This window comes from Hypomesus nipponensis, chromosome 13 (genome assembly GCF_054491055.1).
Source record: "Hypomesus nipponensis isolate SF chromosome 13, ASM5449105v1, whole genome shotgun sequence".
Lineage (NCBI taxonomy): Eukaryota > Metazoa > Chordata > Actinopteri > Osmeriformes > Osmeridae > Hypomesus > Hypomesus nipponensis.
The window spans coordinates 18,003,180-18,017,149 of NC_140373.1; the positions used below are offsets into that span (position 1 = coordinate 18,003,180).

At 43.4% G+C, this 13,970-nt stretch overlaps 2 protein-coding genes across 3 annotated transcripts; both read left to right on the top strand.

Moving 5' to 3' along the window:
- The first annotated feature begins 1,353 nt into the window (after positions 1-1,353).
- Positions 1,354-7,182, top strand: LOC146260504 (guanine nucleotide-binding protein subunit alpha-13-like). Its single transcript, XM_084669313.1, has 5 exons — positions 1,354-1,688; positions 2,196-2,422; positions 4,260-4,310; positions 4,439-4,639; positions 4,846-7,182. Exons 1-5 carry the CDS (start codon positions 1,406-1,408, stop codon positions 5,215-5,217), a joined length of 1,134 nt encoding a protein of 377 aa, XP_084525439.1. The 5' UTR covers positions 1,354-1,405; the 3' UTR covers positions 5,218-7,182.
- Positions 7,183-9,906: 2,724 nt separating this feature from the next.
- On the top strand, positions 9,907-13,620 carry LOC146260505 (uncharacterized). 2 transcript variants are annotated; one of them, XM_084669938.1, is made up of 5 exons: positions 9,907-10,192; positions 10,735-12,078; positions 12,190-12,303; positions 12,397-12,513; positions 12,610-13,620. In XM_084669938.1, exons 1-5 carry the CDS (start codon positions 10,174-10,176, stop codon positions 12,636-12,638), a joined length of 1,623 nt encoding a protein of 540 aa, XP_084526064.1. In that variant the 5' UTR covers positions 9,907-10,173; the 3' UTR covers positions 12,639-13,620. The 2 variants fall into 2 exon arrangements, with proteins under 2 accessions (XP_084526064.1, XP_084526065.1); XM_084669939.1 differs by having other exon boundaries at positions 12,193-12,303.
- The last annotated feature ends 350 nt before the right edge of the window (positions 13,621-13,970 follow it).

Consider the following 13,970-nt stretch of genomic DNA (forward strand, 5'->3'; position numbering starts at 1 on the left):
TGATTTAGAAGTTTAGTAATTAAGTTATTAAACCACTTACTCTATGACAATGTTTTTGAATTATTTCTACCCTAGTTTGAAAAGGTTATATAGGCCTATTCATTTTAGATTCAACCTATTACCGTTCTTGTAAAATAATTATTACTAGCTCATTATTTGGCCGTTTTTCTCTTTCGGTTGAAAAACGAAAATGCAATTTTCTGGCAAAATCTTTGGCGGCTAAAATGTATGTACATCCCTAGTTATTACGATTGTGACGACCCGCAAGGCCTTCTATTTGGTTCTTTAATGTTGTCCCCCATGTCTCCATACCGGTGCAGGTGGAGGCCTGGCTGCGTCATTATGGCTAATGTGCTACACCGGCGTGCAGGTGTGCTCCTGAAGTTATGAGCACAGCTTCCGTGTCTTTCCAGAGCAGAGCAGATTTCCAGTCATTACTTAACAGCACATAACGCACACTACTGACAACATTCTGACACTAGCCTACTGATTACTAACCAAGACTCCCTTTGATTCTTGACTTTGTTCATTTAAGTGTGTGTGTGTGTGTGTGTGTGAGGGGGGGGGGGGACTATCAAATAAAAATGTGGGTTTCATATTCGGCATATATAGCAATATGAGTCTGACATAGGCCTAATGTTAAAGCCTACTTAAAGGTCAAAAATCAATTTTGTGCTCAAATTAACGCAAAAACATGTTTTTGTTACATTTTGAAGTACATATCTAAGCTCACATCAAAACCTATAGGCCTAGTAGCTACTAGGTTTGGGCTAAGCCCCGCCACACAAGCTTCCTTGTACTGCTGCTGCCAGTGCCACCCTAGCGTCCTAAACCCTGTCAACTACTTCCTCTATGATATAAACTCTACAGGGTAACTCTACAACAGTTTTACATGGGTGGCGTGAAGGCCTCATCGATAGAGAAGGAAAATCCAACATAAATTGTATTCCCTTAGGCTATTAAATAGGCTATAAGCCACTACCATGTTGCGTATCTACGCAATTTGACCAAAAGATGGCGACATTTGATAGCTTTTGTAATTATAAACTACAGCCTAGTTACACAAAAACACAATTATTTATAATAACCTATCTCTGTATGTGCTTTAGCGCGTTAGGCTGTTTGCAAGTAGGCCTGTCATCTATAGGCTGTACGAAAATTCTGTACCACATCATTATGAAAACATCTTAATTTATTCTAACTGAAATCTGATTTCGCATGAAGAAAGATTATAGAGCTTGCCTTAGCGCAACATTTGTATCTTATTAATTTTTTTGGTATAGTGGCTCCCGTGAAGAAGTGGGGCTTGGTCCCGAATAGACAGACAGAGAGCAGCGTTTCCACGCTTCACACGAGCGCGCACGGTCTCTGCCGCCTGCTCTGCATCGATGAAGTTTGTTCGAACATGGCGGATTTCCTGCCGTCCAGGTCCGTGTTAAATGTGTGTTTCCCTGCCTGCCTCCTCAACAGTACCGAGGTGGAGCAGCTAAGAAAATCTAAAGAAATCGACAAATGTCTCTCCCGGGACAAAACATACGTAAAGCGGCTTGTAAAAATCTTATTGTTGGGCGCTGGCGAAAGCGGCAAGTCTACTTTCCTAAAGCAAATGCGGATAATACACGGACAGGACTTCGACCAACAAGCCAGAGAGGAGTTCCGAGCTACTATTTACAGCAATGTTATCAAAGGTAAATATAACAACAATAATAATACTACAATAAATGACGGAAAATCGTTTAGTCTAATCTACTGAAGTGACTTTTTTCAAGTTTAAAGTTTTATCTAAACTCAGACGTAAAATGCATCTGTAACATTTTTCTAACAGGCCCAGTTTGAGTGATGTTCGAAAAGTTACGTTTCATAAAGAGCTTAGACTACACATTGATGGCTTGACTGTCTTTAAAGAAGACTACAACCAAACAGCTCGTCTCTGGCAGAACCATCAAACAGCCACTTTCTTGAAAAAATTGGTCAATACAGTAATGGGACTAAAACCCAGTTTGAGTGAACTGTTAGGCAACCCTTTTCAGGTCTGGGTTTCAATCGCCATATCTATAATTCTTTGGGTTTAGAGTTCAGACATTGTGTCCATCCCATTTAAAAATGTCCTAGTGTAGGAGGGTTGGAGTGGATTGTCAAGAGAGGATTTTGTGTGTGTGCGTGTAGTTCAAGTCTAACACCTGTGACTCCTCCAGGAGTGCGTGTGTTGGTGGATGCGAGGGAGAAGCTACACATTCCCTGGGGATGCCCTGACAATCACACTCATGGGGCCAGTTTGATGGCGTTCGACACCAGGTCAGCGATGATGGCCCAGGGCCAGGTGGAGACGAGACTGTTCCTGCAGTACCTGCCCTCCATCCAGGCTCTGTGGGCTGATACAGGGATACAGAACGCTTATGACCGGCGCAGGGAGTTCCAGCTGGTCAGTACACACACTATCTTATTCTTTCTGTCCTTTTAGAAACACGTCCTCTTTGAAGAATGCAGGAATATTTTATTTTTCGAGGACGTCCACACACTGTTATTGAAGGGACAGTTCAACTGAGTTTTCACTGACTTTTGGTCGTTCCTGGCCTCTCACTTGCTTGTCTTTCGCTTTCTTTCTCTCCCTCTCACCCACAGACTGTCTGTGTCTCAGTGTGTGTGTGTGCGTGTGTGTTGTGTGCTCAGGCACGTGATTCAGCCTGTTTCCTGTTTATACCTCACTCTCACCTCCTTGTGTTTTGGCTTCCGACAGCTTCGCTACAGGGATTATGGGGAAAGAATATATGTGAATTGCAATGATACACCATACTAAAACACTCCGTTACTTAAATGTTTAAAATTGTTCACTCAATTGAACAAACAGGTTACTAATCAACATCAAGACACTTAAACACCATAAACACGCTCGCACACAGCTTGCTGCTAGTTGGGAATAGAGCAGTGTGATCTGAGTTGGAATGTTGATCTGGAGTTAAACTGCTTTCTGCTTACAAACAGAACTTCACACACACACACACACACACACACACACACATCATACAGATACATTCAGATTCATAGCCAAATACACATCAGGTGATGTATGAATATAGCCACACTGACACATCTCATAGACTAACTACACAGTGACTCCTTCCTCGACAACAAGAGCAAATATTTATGGTTTTGGTTGGTATGTAAAACAAAGTCCTTCTGAAATGTGTGTGAGTGATATCACAACCCATAAGAGCACTATACCCTTAATGCCTGTGAAGAATCCAGAGGACAATATCTGATCATGTCACAGGCTAGATCAGTCTTCAGGAAATCTAATTTATATTTGCTGTGGTCAGGCTCATAAAGCGATTGGAGAAGTTATGAAACCAGCCTAAGTTTCAGTTTTGCTTTGTCAGGCAATAGCTGTTGGTGCAATCCAGCAAAGTGTGCTCCTAGCTGTAACCCCTGAGTAGGAGGGGGGAGGGTCCAGAACAGCCAGGTTGAGGCCCTGCTGCCTCGTAGCCCCTCCTCTGTGCAACCCTAGCCTCTTCCACAGACTCACACAGGTTTTTCAGGTATGGTGAGTAGAGTCCTGAAAGTACGGCCAGAGAAGGGAACACAGTGGTAGGATCATGAGAAGACAGGAAATAGTCAGACTTGCACTTTAACAGCTGTGATACCAGAATGAATATTCTGCATTTTTCTGTGAACCTCCCATGGTGATATTGAGTAAGACAGCCCGAAGCTGCCCCACACCGACAGAACACCGTTTTCTGTGTTCTGTTTACACCGTTTTTCAGTCTTTTTGATTGTTAACTAGTTGTGTACGAGGTGTTATACTAGCAGTGTGAGAGTGCAGCCTGATAGATAAACAGGCATAGGGTGGAATGTAACCCAGTCCTGGCAGTGTTGAGTCTCGTGTCTGGGCATGCAGTCCTCTTTCAGAAACACCAACAGAACAGCATGGAAATACATCTTCTATGGCCTACGGTTCTATGTTAAGGAAACACCAATCACACACTCCTGTTATGCGTAATCACAGTGATGAGGAGGGTTGCCTAAAAGGTCAACTTCCCTTTTTGAAATAAGCAGATCAGGTTTATTTGCCATTTAAATCTGTGCTAAACTGCCTTTTGCCTTTTTTACGGTGTTGAAGAATCTGACGCATCATTTAGAAGCTGGTTCCCCATTGTCTACAATCCAAACTGAATATTTTTAGGTTCTAAACGATATTTTGTAATGCAGTGTTAGGCCTGTTTATGTGCTGTAAAGAATGCTGTTTTCTCCATTTGTCACAGGGGGAGTCTGTTAAATATTTCTTGGACAATGTAGAAAAACTTGGTGAGCCGGTAAGTCTTTTCTGTGTGTTTTGTAGCAAAGATAATGAGTGATAATGGAAATGTATGTCCATATGTTTTCTTTTGGGGCATTCTGTAGAAATGTTCTTACAAACCCTTTACATTCCCTCCCCCACCAGAACTACATTCCCAGCCAGCAGGATGTTCTTCTGGCCCGGAAGCCCACCAAGGGCATCCACGAGTACGACTTTGAGATCAAGAATGTGCCCTTCAAGATGGTGGACGTGGGGGGCCAGCGCTCGGAGAGGAGACGCTGGTTCGAGTGCTTCGACTGCGTCACGTCCATCCTCTTCCTTGTATCTTCCTCTGAGTACGACCAGGTAAACACCTTCTCACACCCTGCACCCTCACATCACACGTCTCTCCGCATGAAAAGGTGATCATCCAGACAGTCATCTAGAACTTAACAATCATTTATGTAGCTGAGGTGGATCTTACCTTTTGTGCATGTCATCATTGTATTTTTGTTCTCCTTTGGATTCAGTAAGTCAGTTCCCTCATGAGGATGTGACTTTATTATGTTTAGGTGCTGATGGAGGACCGGGAAACCAACCGCCTTCAAGAGTCTCTTAACATCTTCGAGACCATCGTCAACAACCGTGTGTTCAGCAACGTGTCCATCATCCTCTTCCTCAACAAGACGGACCTGCTGGAGGAGAAGGTGCAGAGCGTTCCTCTCAGGGACTACTTCCCAGAGTACACTGGGCCGGAAGGCAGCCTGCCAGAAGTGCAGAAGTTCCTGGTGGACTGTTTCCGGGGGAAACGGCGTGACACGACACAAAAGCCCCTCTACCACCACTTCACCACCGCCATCAACACGGAGAACATACGCCTGGTGTTTCGGGATGTCAAGGACACCATTCTCCATGACAACCTGAAACAGCTCATGCTCCAGTGACCTGAGAGACCTGAAGCAGACCTGAGTGAGGTTGACCTCTGAGAGAGGGTCATAGAGCGACCAGGAGGATCTGCAAGATTCCCCTTCTGTGGTCTCAATGTTTTTATTTGGTTTTTACTCCTTGTTGACGAATGATTGACTGAGAGTTTTTTCTGAGGCCAGTATAGGCTACCTATAGGAGGGACTGAATCATGATGCTGGTTACAAGGACAGGAGCAAATAAATGCTGGATAGGCACTGATGTCAGATCAGAGTGAGCCCTGCCTGCTTTCTGTCTTCCTCTCTGAAAGCACCTACACTCCTATAACCTGAGAACAGCTCTGCTGTGGAGTAAAATAGATTCCCACAGCCCCTTTTCTATCGGTCTCAAGAGACTTATTCACTGCTGAAATGTGGCATTGGGAGGTGTGTGTGTGTCTTTATGTTAGTGTGTGTGTGTGTGTGTGTGTGTGTGTGTGTGTGTGTGTGTGTGTGTGTGTGTGTGTGTGTGTGTGTGTGTGTGTGTGTGTGTGAACAAATGTTTGTGTTTGGTTAATCCAAAGTCTTGTTTCCCAATCAATTGATCTGCATGCTTTATGAAACCTGTGTAACAAGAAAATTCAATTCAAAAATTCAATTTCTTCATGGTCTGGAGCATACACACACACACATACACCAATACGCAGGGCTATTATGGCTGTTGGCCAACAGACATAATATTTTCTCAGGGTTGAATGGAGACCACTGTCAATTGTCATTATTATTATTATTGAACTAAAACTTTCTAATATAAGTGCCTCAGAGTTGTTCTCTGCCTTGTCTATCCAGTAACTGTTTGTGTAGGTGCCTGGTAGTAGTGTTGGTGCCTGGTAGTACATACTGTATCCTCATGGCTTGTGTTCTCTGGAGCACACACAGAGCTGTACTCCTGGATGCTGTTGTTAATAGATGTACAGAGATCCACTGTAGTTCGTTCTGTAGATTTGGAATATGACATGTTTTAGTTCCGTTTCCTGAATGTAATACTATAGCCAGTTTGTATAGTCACATGCAGGCCTTATGTTTAGTTCTGTTTCTATTTCTGCTCTTTCCACCTTCCCTCTCTGACCTGTCTCACACTAGCTTCATCAATGGGTCTGTCTTACTGTAGACCAAAGGGGTTAATCAGCTTGGTTGCTTGATGAGTCCTAGCTGATCCTCAATCAGACCATGCATGCTAAGGTGGAGTGGATGTGGGCATGTGTGTGATTAGTGTGACTGCCAAATTACAGTTTCTTCTTTACTGGCATCAACAGTCAAAGACCCCATTGAATACATCTATTTCCTTCCCTTCTCCTCATGTCTGATCAGCCATGAGACCTGAGTTGCTGGTACTTCTTACCTGGCCGCCTTCTACATATCTGTCTGTACAATACCCCAAGGTTTATTGTCATATGGTTCTTATAAATGAATTGCAGATATTTGTTGTACTTTACTGAACGTTTCAGATTTTGCCTTACTTATGATTAGTGTTTTTTCTGTATGCCTTTGTCATTTCTTCTCCTAAAATCTATTAATTCCTCTCAGAGATGAGTCTAATGCCTAACTGTTCCAATAAATTACATTTTCTAATGGAGTGTGTGACACCTATAGTTCCATTCGGCTGTCTCTTAGCATGTAACGTGTAGCATGCACAGTTGTGTATATTACCACAGCCGTTAATTAGGACTTAGTGGAACTCTGTGTGGATCAGTGTGCTGTGATTCATTTATGATTTTAGGACCCACTTTAAAAGGAGTTTAAAGTCCCCCACTTAGACATAAGGTGACATAACTGTACATCTGTCTGTGCCACCAATATAATAAATATCCCACTATCATAATACCCCCATTTCTTAAATCTGGGCCATGTTGAATCTTGCTTGTTTTTTTGCACAATTAAACTACAACCCGAATTTCGAAGTTGGGACGTTTTTTAAATTTGAATAAAATGAAAACTAAAAGACTTTCTAATCACATGAGACAATATTTTATTCACAATATAACATAGATAGCATAACAAATGTTTAAACTGAAATTTTACACTTTTATCCACTAAATGAGCTCATTTCAAATTTGAAATTTGCCTGCTATAGGTAAATTGGCTGAAAAAGCAAGAAGTTTGGAAAAGATTCAGCTTTGAGAACATCTAGCAGCTAATTAATTTAATGATATCAGGTCTGGAACATGATTAGCTATAAAAGGGATGTCTTAGAGAGGCAGATTCTCTCAGAAAAAAAGATAGGCAGAGGCTCTCCAATCTGTGAAATATTGCGTAAAAAGATTGTGGAATACTTTAAAAACAATGTTCATCAATGTCAAATTTCAAAGGCTTTGCAAATCTCATCATCTACAGTGCATATCATCATCAAAAGATTCAGAGAAACTGGAGAAATCACCGTGCGTAAGGGACAAGGCCGAAGACCTTTATTGGATGCCCGTGGTCTTCGGGCCCTCACATTGAATCACTCATCGGCATGATTGTGTCAATGACATTACTAAATGGACCCAGGAATACTTCCAGACACCACTGTCGGTAAACACAATCCGCCATGCCATCTGCAGGTGCCAACTAAAGCTCTATCATGCAAAAAGGAAGCCATATGTGAACCTGGTCCAGAAGCACCGTCATGTCCAGTGGGCCAGGGCTCATTTAAAATGGACTATTTCAAAGTGCAACAGTGTTCTATGGTCCGACGAGTCCAAATTTGACATTCTTGGACAGACATTCTCGTGTCCTCCAGGCAAAAGAGGAGGGAGACCTTCCATCGTGTTATCAGCGTTCAGTTCAAAAGCCAGCATCTCTGATCATAGCAGCTTGCATGTTTTGGAAGTCACTATGAATGCTGAAAGGTATATACAAGTTTTAGAGCAACATATGCCCCCCTCCAGATGACGTCTATTTCAGGGAAGGCCTCATGTATTTCAGCAGGACAATGCAAATACTGCAGCCATTACAACAGTCGTAGAAGAGTCCGGGTGCTGAATTGGCCTGCCTGCAGTCCAGATCTTTCACCTATAGAGAACATTTGGCGCATCATTAAACGAAAAATACATCAAAGACGACCACGAACACTTCAGCAGCTGGAAACCTATATAAGGCAAGAATGGGACCAAATTCCAACACCAAAACTCCAGACACTTATAGCCTCAATGCCCAGACGTCTTCAAACTGTTTTGAAAAGAAGAGATACACCATGGTAAACATGCCCCCGTCTCAACTATTTTGAGACCTGTAGCAGGAATCAAATTGAGTGCATTTTGTGCATAAAATTGTAAACTTTCTCTGTTTAAACATTTGTTATGGTATCTATGTTCTATTGTCAATAAAATATTGTCTCAAATGACTTGAAAGTCATTTTGTTTTCATTTTATTCAAATTAAAAAAACGTCCCAACTTTTCTGGAAGTCGGGTTGTAGATTTTTATCATTGTTTCGTTAACACTCATAAATAACCGTATGGCTGAGAGCTGCACACCTATTCACTGCTGGAACACCGTGATCATGTTAACGGGTGACACCAGCCAGTGGCCTGATGGTAGACAACCATGAGATGGCCTCAAGGAAAGAGAAGCACCTGGCGATGCGGTGTTCTGACACCCACCTTGCCCTCACCTCCCAGAAAATCAAGGAGATCCCCTTGGACTACCGGCGGACGAGGAAGAACCCCTCAACCACATGGATGGGGCCAAGGTGGATTGTGTGCCTAGCTTCAAGTTCCTGGTCCACAGGTCTGAGAACCTCTCCTGGGACCACTGTAACGTACAGAGCATTCTGACACACAACATCTCAGTGTGGATGGCTCAGTGTCTGACTGGAAGGGCCTGGAGAGGGTGGCAGAGGCCGACACTTCCTTGTACCCGTCACAGTACCCAGCTACGCTCCAGCGAGGACATCCAGCGACAGCGCTGCCTGTGGAGGGAGACAGCCATCTCACCCCAACCGCAGCTCCAGAAGCTTCTGCTATTGCTCCAGTAGGCTCAGGAACAGCTTCTTCACCTCAGCTGTCCACTTGCTGAACTTTGGACTCTAATGCCGCCCCCACCCCTCCCCACCCCCCAGGATAACACTTTCAGACTCTTACACAACCTAACACTTACATTCATTGCACTACACTGTTCTTGCACTTTATTTAATCTGTACTTCAGTACATCTGTTTTTTTTCCTACATTACACTGTTGCCTTGTTAAGCTATTCCTATTTGCACTAAGCTGTTACCATTAGCACTTTTGGTTAGATGCTAACTACATTGCATTGGCTCTGTAGCTACTTGTCCTGTAAACAGTGACAATAAAGTTGAGTCTAATCTAATCTGTGTTTGAACACTCCAAATGACTAATATTGTCACTGATATATATATATATATATATATATATATATATATATTGTTTATAATACATGTTCAAAATGTATAATCTCCCTCTAGTTTGCCTTTTAGTAGACAAATGGCAACAAATTATATTTTAGTGGAAGGTACCACAGTTTGAATAATACACTTCATCCTCTCCCATTAAGAACCAATACATGTGATGTTGTGAGTTAATGGTGACAACTTTATGTAAGGGTAACTTTGGTGACCTATGTAATGTAATGCACTATTCCCCATTTAGAGAATATGGAGTCACCCATATGGAGTTTTCAGCAGGACTCTTACTTTGAAAACCCCCAAATACTTATTTGTGCAGTGGCTTTACGTCACTATGTAAGCCGCTCTCAGAGAAACACGTTTCGCCCGTTTTTAAATGTACAGTAGCTAATGTAAACATGGGAGAAGCCTGATTTACCAAACTTGCCACTTTTTCTTCAGTCGGTGTTTTTGCCGGTCATTCAGTAAATATTGTATTTACATTCAGGCGTTTCATCCTGCTACCTAGAGGGTCTTTACAGAAAAAAGAAAAGATTACGGAAAGAACAGGGGGCGTTTAAGCCTACTGTGTTAAGATGTAGTTCATACTGGGGCATGTCATTTTATATCTCAGGTATGTTCACTCTAATGTCGTCCTCGTCGTGTCGTTTAACATTACAAACGTTGTCTGCAAGGTCAAGAGCAAGCTGTTGTTGGCACGTGTTCCTCCAATTGCATGCAGGCCAGCACGCCCAGTGCACAACGTGCATTTAAGCAGTGCCGAAGTTAAAGACGGAATAAAGAGTAAATAGTTCTAAATAGTTCATAGGAATGTATTAACGCAAAAGTTTAAATGACTACCTAAAAAGCACGAATTACTAATGATAGGTCGTGACCTCCACTGCCCTGTTAACATTGTCCAACGTCAAATTTGAACCGATTCTATATTCTAATTCCGATTCTAACTACTCTCATGTGTGATGTTATTGCCAGCTGAACTTTTTGGCTATGTGCACAATTCTCACATTGACCCCCGACATTTTAAAGCAGTTGCTGCCTAAATTAGTAAATGCTTAATCAATTCAGTTCCTGGTGCCTTTCCACCTGGACTACAGAGATAACGTCATGTGTCTTCTGATTACATATCATACAATGATCCCAGATCTTCTCTTCCAGACATGTTGGAGACATGCCCATTTTGTGGGAAAAGCTTTAAGAGGCTGAAGACCCACCTGCCTCACTGCAAATATGCCCCAGTCTCCCAGGCAACACAAGCCTCCAAGAACCCCATCACAGCTTCCCACTTGCAGAACCATCCATCACCAGTAAACACATCTTCACTACCATCGTTGGCATTGCTAGAAACAGCAAAGCGTGGCAAGAAATCAGCTAAGAAGACTGAGAAACCATCATCGCCACCATCGTCAGCATCATCCTCACCAACTAAGAAGAGTAAGAAAACACTAGAATCTTCATCCCCGGCAGCTTTGCCATCATTACCAACAACCCAGAAGAAGAAACACAGGCTTGACGATGACATCAAGCCTGTCCCCTTGCCTCCTCTCTCCATCAACCCCCCCATCACTAAACCCAAGAAGAAGGGTCTTCGTGCTCCTAAGGAGTACTCGGACTCAGAGACAGGATCTAAAACACTGAGGGGAACAGAAGCTGCTTCCACAGGTCTATGTCTCTCCCCAGAGCCCAGTGTGGCTCCAGATCTCCTGTCATGTACGTCCCCAGTCTCTCACGGGGACAGGGGACGTCCAGTCACATCCTCTAAACTCCAAATGACTGAACACACAGGTAGCACCAAACCTGCCCTTGACCCTGGCCCAGTTAGACTCCAACCCAAAGATGCTTCCAAGAAGAAACCACAAAGACAGAAGGCTGGACTGGCAGTGGAGGCAACGCCTCCTGTCTCCCAGGGTCCTGGGCAGCAGGGGCTGATGGATGGGGGGCTGCAGGGTCCAAGCTGTGGAGGCGGTGCCTGGGCTGAAGGTGCAGAGGTGGAGAGGAACAGAGGATCTTCAGGCAGGGAGGTGGAGAGGATGGAAAGGTTGCATTGGTCAGGTGTTGATCAGATCAGGCCAGTTCTCCAGGACCACACCATCTTAAGCAACTTAAATACTGAAAGTCAGACATCAATACTAGACCAGATTAAATGTACCACTGCAGTCCAGAGTGCGGACCATCTGTTCAACATGATAGACTCTAGGAGACCTGTCATAGACCTCAGTGAAAGCAGCGCTTTACGTCCGCTGGATGTAAAAGTTCTCCCAGCATCCACCCCTGGACGAACCAGGACAGGAAACAAACCCATACTGACCAGCCTGCCGTCCAGCCTGACGCATTCCCCAGGCCTCCTGAACACGTCTCACACACGAGACACACTTCCTGTTGTCTGGAGCTCCACGTTGCCCCCCCGCTCAGCCCCTGTCGTCATGGAGACAGCCCAGAGTTTGAGACAGGGGATGGAGCTCAAGACCAAGGCACAGCAACTTGCAGAGCGGGAGGCTCTAGGTCAGTCATTCAGCCTGCTAATGAGTCAAATACTGCAATTGTATCATTGTGAATGTTTAAATAGGAGTGTTTTCTGTGTGTGTGTGTGTGTGCGCGTGCGGGGGGGGGCAGCAGGTGCTGTGACACAGCAGGCTCTAGGGGAAGTGACACTGAGGCAGCTCCCTGGCTGGCTGGCAGACCAACTCCCCAACCACCCCCGAGAGGCAGCCCACATGCTTCACAGAGGTCAGAGTTCACGCCCTCATCTCAGACACATGGAACACTCCTGTGGAGTCACTGTATTTATGAGCTTAACCATTAGTTGTGCGTGTGTGATAGGCTGGCAGTGGTATTACAGGAGATACATCGATGTCAAGAAAGGAGGTGTTGGAGGAGTGGCTATGCTGTTAGCAGGGTATTGTGTTCTCAGCTACACATGGAATTACCCACACATCAGTAAGTATATGAACTCACATGGAGGTGCTGCCATACCACACAAATACATGGATCAGGTTGCTCTTCTTGCATGATGGGATCCACCCTATCTTGCAGAGCGAGACCGCTGGAGGAGATACCATTGAGGGGGAGGAGCAGTGTGGATATCAGAAGCACCCCTCACCGCGGTCAGACAGGCTGGCCTCAGAAGAAGATAACACTGACATGATACACACCAGTACACGTACAGTACTAGTGTCTGAAGGATGTCTGCACTGCCTTCTGGTTTTCTTCTTAGAAGGATGTCATTTCAGAAGAGAAGCCATAGGTCCAGAACCTACACATTGGTTCACCAAGTCATTCACAATGTACATGAATTCATGTTTATATACAGGAATTACTTTGATATCTGCATGAATTGGTGGTTACATTTGATCAGATTTTTTACTAAATCACAGAAATTGAAAGTCTTCTTCAACGAATGATACACCGAAAATGAAAAGTTTTCTCCTCTTTAGTTACAGGTATGGTTTACATCAGGTATTTGTTGTGACACTTGACGTTGTGTCAAGTGTCACTGGGCAGTATAGCTCCTCCAACACCCCCCATCTCTCCTCATTGATCTGGCTCGAGGTTATATGTCTCCTGGTCCCTAAATGGTTGAAGCAGACTGTTTTATTGTTGTTAATTAAAGATCAAATTCAATGTATTGACCACTTTACAGAAATCATGATGATTAGGTAACTTTTTTTATGGCAACTGGACAGTTCCACAGTTCCAACAAACTACCTGTAGTCCAGTAGGGGTCAGTATTGGAGCATTTTCATTCATTAAAGCCACAGTGGGCTGTCCATAGACTACTTCAACGTCTAATGTCAAAGGTACAGAACATGTTTGTAGTGTGAATGTTAAAACCGTAGTCCAAGTATGAGATAAGGGACAGGTGGGGGGCATGTAGTCTACTCAGGCTGTGAAATGTATGACTGCAGTAGATAGCTTCTGTGATTGTATTCATAAAGAGTTTATTATGGACTTAACTCTGAAGTGAACACACACTAGAACTGACAGTCATTTGTAACAATATTGTTTGGAAATTTTAATTGCCAACAGAATAAAAAATAACTTTTGCTTCCTGTTTTACATTCTTTTTTTCTCCTTACAAAAACTATAAATATTTTGTTTGACTTTTAGGTTTTTTTATTAAAAAAAAAAAACTATAGAAATAAAGTTGAAAGTGAGACATACAAAAAGAATTTGACAGTGAAAATGGGTGCAAATAGATACAAAATAATGGTTCTCCATTGAGAAATGGGCATATGCACAGTAAATTGTCAGTCTTTAGTCAAATATATGGACACAGGCCATACATAGTTACTCTATGGACACAGGCCATACATAGTTACACAACTCATGGTAGCAATCCCACTAGGTAAGACCTATGCTGCTGTAGCATTGCTGCACAGCCCTGTACCAAACTC

Coding starts and splice junctions, on each gene's coding strand:
- LOC146260504 (XM_084669313.1), top strand. CDS start 1,406: ATGGCGGATTTCCTGCCGTCCAGGTCCGTGTTAAATGTGTGTTTCCCT. Junction 2,423..4,259: donor GGCGCAGGGAGTTCCAGCTG/GTCAGTACACAC, acceptor CATTTGTCACAG/GGGGAGTCTGTTAAATATTT. Junction 4,311..4,438: donor TAGAAAAACTTGGTGAGCCG/GTAAGTCTTTTC, acceptor CTCCCCCACCAG/AACTACATTCCCAGCCAGCA.
- LOC146260505 (XM_084669938.1), top strand. Junction 12,079..12,189: donor TGCAGAGCGGGAGGCTCTAG/GTCAGTCATTCA, acceptor GGGGGGGGGCAG/CAGGTGCTGTGACACAGCAG. Junction 12,304..12,396: donor AGCCCACATGCTTCACAGAG/GTCAGAGTTCAC, acceptor CGTGTGTGATAG/GCTGGCAGTGGTATTACAGG.